This window comes from Oncorhynchus tshawytscha, linkage group LG03, assembly GCF_018296145.1.
Source record: "Oncorhynchus tshawytscha isolate Ot180627B linkage group LG03, Otsh_v2.0, whole genome shotgun sequence".
Classification (NCBI taxonomy): domain Eukaryota; kingdom Metazoa; phylum Chordata; class Actinopteri; order Salmoniformes; family Salmonidae; genus Oncorhynchus; species Oncorhynchus tshawytscha.
The window spans coordinates 64,326,158-64,333,657 of NC_056431.1; the positions used below are offsets into that span (position 1 = coordinate 64,326,158).

At 50.0% G+C, this 7,500-nt stretch overlaps 1 protein-coding gene across 1 annotated transcript in view; it reads left to right on the forward strand.

Moving 5' to 3' along the window:
• Nucleotides 1–7,500, forward strand: part of LOC112237601 (unconventional myosin-XVI-like) — a 277,352-nt gene that overhangs the window by 169,969 nt on the left and 99,883 nt on the right. Inside the window, 1 exon segment of the mRNA XM_042319826.1 lies at nucleotides 680–885. Coding sequence (XP_042175760.1) covers nucleotides 680–885 — 206 coding nt within the window.

Consider the following 7,500-nt stretch of genomic DNA (forward strand, 5'->3'; position numbering starts at 1 on the left):
GTGGAGAAGTTATGTGTTCAGTTCAGTCCTAAGAGCTCTAATGTAGACACAGTACTTGCCAGGCCTACAGATCTCTATAGACTATACAGTATGGCATCAAATGGGTGAGGAACTATTCCAGGTTGAGGAACTAGCCCAGGTTGAGAAACGATTCCAGGTTGAGGAACGATTCCAGGTTGAGGAACTAGCCCAGGTTGAGGAACTATTCCAGGTTGAGGAACTATTCCAGGTTGAGGAACTATTCCAGGTTGAGGAACTATTCCAGGTTGAGGAACTCTTCCAGGTTGAGGAACTATTCCAGGTTGAGGAACTCTTCCAGGTTGAGGAGCTATTCCAGGTTGAGGAACTCTTCCAGGTTGAGGAACTATTCCAGGTTGAGGAACTATTTCAGGTTGAGGAACTATTTCAGGTTGAGGAACTCTTCCAGGTTGAGGAACTATTCCAGGTTGAGGAACTATTTCAGGTTGAGGAACTCTTCCAGGTTGAGGAACTATTCCAGGTTGAGGACGTATTTCAGGTTGAGGAACTATCCATATTGAAGCTGATACCAATGCCATTGTTTTCACATGTTTGAAAGTGATAAGGTCTAGGACTGAGGAAAAGGTTCAACTCCATTTCCATGTGCAAATAGGAACATGAACTTCAACATGAAACAATATCCCCCCCCTCCCCCTTTCAGAACTCTCTGTCAGAGGTGGTCAGTAAGCTACAGGCGTGCACCCCTCACTTTGTGGAGTGTGTACGTCCCAACAGCAGTGACATGGCGGACAGCTTTGACAGTTGCCACGTGTCTACCCAGCTGCAGTACGTCGGGGTGCTGGAGATGGTTCGGATGATCCGCTATGGCTACCCTGTACGCCTGCCCTTCCACAGCTTCCTCACCAGGTAGGTACCACCATACCGTGCCTGCTGCTCCTGTAGAACTTGAAGAGGGAGGACAGACATGGCACTGATTCATAATGGATTTGTATTGGCCTCTATTGTCAGGTTCCGTTTCAGCCCCGACAGCCCTTTCCCCATAGTTTGTAGATCTGAAGGAATCCAAACGATGTAAAAGGATGTGGATGGCTCAATCTTGACTTTCAATTAGGTTTGAGAAGCTTCTCCCACTTATCCAATCTTTTCAGATCTGTGAAGACTGAAGAGGTAGGGGCTAGGTGAATGGGCTATGGGCTGAAATGGAACCAGGCCTGTGAGTGTGGTGGGTCACTGTGTGATGGAAGTCTGTGTGATGGGAGAATGTGTCCTCTCTGTAAAGGTCTGTGTGATGGGAGGATGTGTCCTCTCTGTAGAGGTCAGTGTGATGGGGGATGTGTCCTCTCTATAGAGGTCTGTGTGATGGGAGGATGTGTCCTCTCTATAGAGGTCTGTGTGATGGGGATGTGTCCTCTCTGTAGAGGTCAGTGTGATGGGGGATGTGTCCTCTCTATAGAGGCCTGTGTGATGGGAGGATGTGTCCTCTCTGTAGAGGTCTGTGTGATGGGAGGATGTGTCCTCTCTGTAAATGTCTGTGTAATGGGTGATGTGTCCTCTCTGTAAAGGTCAGTGTGATGGGAGAATGTGTCCTCTCTGTAAAGGTCTGTGTGATGGGAGGATGTGTCCTCTCTATAGAGGTCTATGTGATGGGAGGATGTGTCCTCTCTGTAAATGTCTGTGTGATGGGGGATGTGTCCTCTCTGTAAAGGTCTGTGTGATGGGATGATCTGTACTCTCTATAGAGGTCTGTGTGATGGGAGGATGTGTCCTCTCTGTAAATGTCTGTGTGATGGGTGATGTGTCCTCTCTGTATATGTCTGTGTGATGGGATGATCTGTACTCTCTATAGAGGTCTGTGTGATGGGGGATGTGTCCTCTCTGTAAAGGTCTGTGTGATGGGAGGATGTGTCCTCTGTAAAGGTCTGTGTGATGGGGGATGTACTGTAGCAGCACAGGGAGCATCATGCCCTGTCTTCTCCCTGTCCTCTCCCTTGCACTCTACCTGCCATCTACCTGTCTTCTCCCTGCCTTCTCCCTGCGCTCTCCCTTGCCCTCTACCTGCCTTCTCCATGTATTCTCCCTTTTTTCTCCCTGACATCTTCCTATCTTCTCCCTGGACTCTCCCTTGCCATCTCCTTATCTTATCCCGGGAGTCTCCCATGCCATCTTCCTGTCTTCTCCCTGCCTTCCCCATGCCATCTACCTGCCTTCTCCCTTGCCATCTACCTGCCTTCCACCTGCCTTCTCCCTGCCTTCTCCTTATCTTCTCGCTGCCTTCTCCCTGCCATCTCCCTATCTTCTCCCTGCCTTCTCCCTGCCATCTCCCTATCTTCTCCCTGCCATCTCCCTATCTTCTCCCTACCATCTCCCTATCGTCTCCCTGCCTTCTCCCTGCCTTCTCCATGTCTTCTCCTTGCCATCTCCCTATCTTCTCCCTGCCTTCTCCCTGCACTCTCCCTTGCCATCTCTCTTTGCTAATTGTCCTTTTGCAGCATACATTAGACTCTAGGTGGGTTCCCCACCCCCCACACATTAGACTCTAGGTGGGTTCCCCACCCCCCACACATTAGACTCTTGGTGGGTTCCCCACCCCCCACACATTAGACTCTTGGTGGGTTCCCCACCCCCCACACATTAGACTCTTGGTGGGATCCCCACCCCCCACACATTAGACTCTAGGTGGGTTCCCCACCCCCACACATTAGACTCTTGGTGGGTTCCCCACCCCCACACATTAGACTCTTGGTGGGATCCCCACCCCCACACATTAGACTCTAGGTGGGTTCCCCACCCCCCACACATTAGACTCTTGGTGGGTTCCCCACCCCCACACATTTGACTCTTGGTGGGTTCCCCACCCCCCACACATTAGACTCTTGGTGGGTTCCCCACCCCCCATACACACCTACACACATAATGCTCAGGTGGAAGTTACCAACTTAGAGTGTTTCTTCAGGTCAGCGTGACCTGGACAGAAGTACAGCCTCTCGTATACTCTCTCAATTCAATTCAAGGGCTTTACTGACATGGGAAACATATGTTGTCATGCCATCTACCTGCCATCTACCTGCCTTCTCCCTGCCTTCTCCCTGCGCTCTCCCTTGCCCTCTACCTGCCTTCTCCCTGCCTTCTCCCTGCGCTCTCCCTTGCCCTCTACCTGCCATCTCCCTGCCTTCTCCCTGTGCTCTCCCTTGCCCTCTACCTGCCATCTCCCTGCCTTCTCCCTGCGCTCTCCCTTGCCCTCTACTTGCCTTCTCCCTGCCTTCTCCCTGCACTCTCCCTTGCCCTCTACCTGCCTTCTCCATGTATTCTCCCTGCCATCTCCCTGCCATCTCCCTGCTATCTCCCTTGCCATCTACCTGCCATCTACCTGCCATCTATCTGCCTTCTCCCTGCCTTCTCCATGCCATCTCCCTGCCTTCTCCCTTGCCATCTACCTGCCCTCTACCTGCCTTCTCCATGTATTCTCCCTGCCTTCTCCCTGCCAGCTCCCTTGCCCTCTACCTGCCTTCTCCCTTGCCATCTACCTGCCATCTACCTGCCATCTATCTGCCTTCTATCTGCCTTCTCCATGCCATCTCCCTATCTTCTAACTGCCTTCTCCCTGCCTTCTCCTTGCCATCTCCCTATCTTCTCCCTGCACTCTCCCTTGCCATCTACCTGTCTTCTCCCTGCTTTCTCCCTGCACTCTCCCTGCCTTCTCCCTGCACTCTCCCTTGCCATCTACATATCTTCTCCCTTTCTTCTCCCTGCCTTCTCCTTGCCATCTCCCTATCTTCTCCCTGCCTTCTCCCTGCACTCTCCCTTGCCATCTCTCTTTGCTAATAGTCCTTTTACAGCATACATTAGAGTCTTGGTGGGTTCCCCACCCCCCACACATTAGACTCTTGGTGGGTTCCCCACCCCCCACACACACCTACACACATAATGCTCAGGTGGAAGTTACCAACTTAGAGTGTTTCTTCAGGTCAGCGTGACCTGGACAGAAGGACAGCCTCTCGTGTACATAGTCAACATGTCTCTCTCTCTCAATTCAATTCAAGGGCTTTACTGACATGGGAAACATATGTTGTCATTGCTAGAGAAAGTGAAATATATCGTAAAATAAGTTAAATAAACAATAAAATGTACTGTAATCATTACACGTAAATATGGGTTGTTTTTACAACAGTGTTCGTTTTTCACTGGTTGACCTTTTCACATCTTGCTGCTGTGACGACACACTGGGGTAGTTCACCCATAGGGGAGTTTATCAACATTTGGTTGGATTTAGAATTATTTGGATCTGTGTAACCTGAGGGAAATATGTGTTTCTAATATGGTCATAGATTTGGCAGGAGGTTAGGAAGTGCAGCTCAGTTTCCACCTCATTTTGTGGGCAGTGAGCACAAAGCATGTCTTCTCTTGAGAGCCAGGTCTGCCTACGGCAGCCTTTATCAATAGCAAGGCTATGCTCACTGAGTCTGTACATAGTCAAAGCTTTCCTTAAGTTTGGGTCAGTCACAGTGGTCAGGTATATTGCCACTGTGTACTCTCTGTTTAGGGCCAAATAGCATTCTAGTTTGCTAGAATTTATCTTGTTTTCTCATGATTTGGTTTGGTCTAATTGTGTTGCTGTCCTGGGGCTCTGTGGGGTGTGTTTGTGTTTGTGAACAGAGCCCCAGGACCCGCTTGCTTAGGGGACTCTTCTCCAGGTTCATCTCTCTGTAGGTGAAGGCTTTGTTATGGAAGGTTTGGGAATCGCTTCCTTTTAGGTGGTCATAGAAATTATTGGCTCTTTTCTGGATTTTGATAATTAGCAGGTATTTACCTAATTTTGCTCTGCATGCATTATTTGGTGTTTTACGTTGTACACAGAGGATATTTTTGCAGAACTCTGCATGCAGAGTCTCAATATGGTGTTTGTCCTATTTTAGGAATTATTGGTTGGTGAGCGGACCCCAGACCTCACAACCATAAACGGCAATGGGTTCTAGAACTCATTCAAGTATTTTTAGCCAGATCCTAATTAGTATGTTGAATTTTATATTCCTTTTGATGGCATAGAATGCCCTTCTTCCGTTGTCTCTCAGCTTTCTGGAATTGACCTGTGGCGCTGAAGTTTAGGCTGAGGTATGTATAGTTTTTTGTGTGCTCTAGGGCAACGGTGTCTAGATGGAATTTGTATTCATGGTCTCTCGCTCTCTCTCTCTCTCTCTCTCTCTCTCTCACCATCTCTCTCTCTCACCATCTCTCTCTCTCTCTCTCTCTCTCTCACCATCTCTCTCTCACCATCTCTCTCTCTCTCTCTCTCTCTTACCATCTCTCTCTCTCACCATCTCTCTCTCTCACCATCTCTCTCTCTCTCTCTCTCACCATCTCTCTCTCTCTCACCATCTCTCTCTCTCTCACCATCTCTCTCTCTCTCTCTCTCTCTCTCACCATCTCTCTCTCACCATCTCTCTCTCTCACCATCTCTCTCTCTCTCTCTCTCTCACCATCTCTCTCTCTCTCTCTCTCTCTCTCTCTCTCACCATCTCTCTCTCTCTCTCTCTCTCTCTCTCTCTCACCATCTCTCTCTCTCTCTCTCTCTCTCACCATCTCTCTCTCTCACCATCTCTCTCTCTCTCTCTCTCTCTCACCATCTCTCTCTCTCTCTCTCTCTCTCTCTCACATCTCTCTCTCTCACCATCTCTCTCTCTCTCTCTCTCTCTCTCTCTCTCTCTCACCATCTCTCTCTCTCACCATCTCTCTCTCTCACCATCTCTCTCTCTCACCATCTCTCTCTCACTCTCTCTCTCTCTCTCTCACCATCTCTCTCTCACCATCTCTCTCTCTCTCTCTCTCTCACCATCTCTCTCTCTCACCATCTCTCTCTCTCACCATCTCTCTCTCTCTTTCTCTCTCTCTCTCTCTCTCTCTCTCTCTCTCTTTTCTCACCATCTCTCTCTCTCACAATCTCTCTCTCTCTCTCTCTCTCTCACCATCTCTCTCACACCATCTCTCTCTCACCATCTCTCTCTCTCACCATCTATCTCTCTCTCTCTCTCCCTCCCTCCCTCTCTCTCTCTCTCTCTCTCTCTCCTCTCTCTCTCTCTCTCTCTCTCTCTCTCCCCCTCTCTCTCTCTCTCTCTCACCATCTCTCTCTCTCTCTCTCTCTCTCACCATCTCTCTATCTCTCTCACCATCTCTCTCTCTCTCTCTCACCATCTCTCTCTCTCTCTCTCTCTCTCTCTCTCTCTCTCTCTCTCTCACAGCTAACTGCCAGGTCACTGTGATCCTTAATGTGGCAGGCACAAAGTGGTTTTGCTCAATAACACCGATCTAAAGGATGTCTTGAGGAGATGGGAAACAGTGTGTGTGCGATGGGTGCAAGCCTGCTGTACCTGATAAGTACACACCACCTTCTCCCACGTGTCACCCTGACACACACACACACAAACGTGTGAGTCTGTAACATGTCAGAGTGACTTCTGAAGAGGTTCATAATGTCCTCCACTAAACTTTAAAATAATTTCCTTCTCCCTTTTCACACTTCTTTTTTCCCATTTATATTGTAATCTCCTTCATTCCTTCTGTCACACCTAATCTCTCCATTATTACTGGCTATTCCTGTCTTCTTCTGGGATATGTTCTGGCCATTGTGATGTAGGGAGAAGGTTTATGTTCCGTTTGCACCTCTTCCTTTCTCCTCTCTACATCTCTCCCCTCTCCATCCTCTCTCTCAATGCAATTTCAATTTCAATTTAAGGGCTTTATTGGCATGGGAAAAAATATGTTAACATTGCCAAAGCAATGTCTCTCCTCTCCCCTCTCCATCCTCTCCCTCCCCCCTCAACCCTCTGCCCCTCTCTCTACCCTCTCCATCCTCTCCCTCTCTTCCTCCCCTCTCAACCCTCTGCCCCTCTCTCTCCCCTCTCCATCCTCTCCCTCTCTTCCTCCCCTCTCAACCCTCTGCCCCTCTCTCTACCCTCTCCATCCCCTCCCTCTCTTCCTCCCCTCTCAACTCTCTGCCCCTCTCCATCCTCTCCCTCTCTACCTCCCCTCTCAACCCTCTGCCCCTCTCTATCCTCTCCCCCTCTCCCTCCCTTCTCAACCCCCTGCCTCTCTCTCTGCCCCTCTCCATCCTCTCCCTCTCTCCCTCCCTTCTCAACCCTCTGCCACTCTCTCTCCCCTCTCCATCCTCTCCCTCTCTCCCTCCCTTCTCAACCCTCTGCCGCTCTCTCTCCCCTCTCCATCCTCTCCCTCTCTCCCTCCCTTTTCAACCCTCTGCCCCTCTCTCTCCTCTCGATCCTCTCCCTCTCTCCCTCCCCTCTCAACCCTCTGCCCCTCTACCTCTCTCCCTCCCCTCTCAACCCTCTCCATCCTCTCCCTCTCTCCCTCCCTTCTCAACCCTCTGCTCCTCTCTCTCTCTCCCCTCCATCCTCTCCCGCCTATATCCTCTCCCTCTCTCTCTCTCTCTCTCTCTCTCTCTCTCTCTCACCATCTCTCTCTCTCTCTCACCATCTCTCTCTCTCTCTCCATCTCTCTCTCTCTCCATCTCTC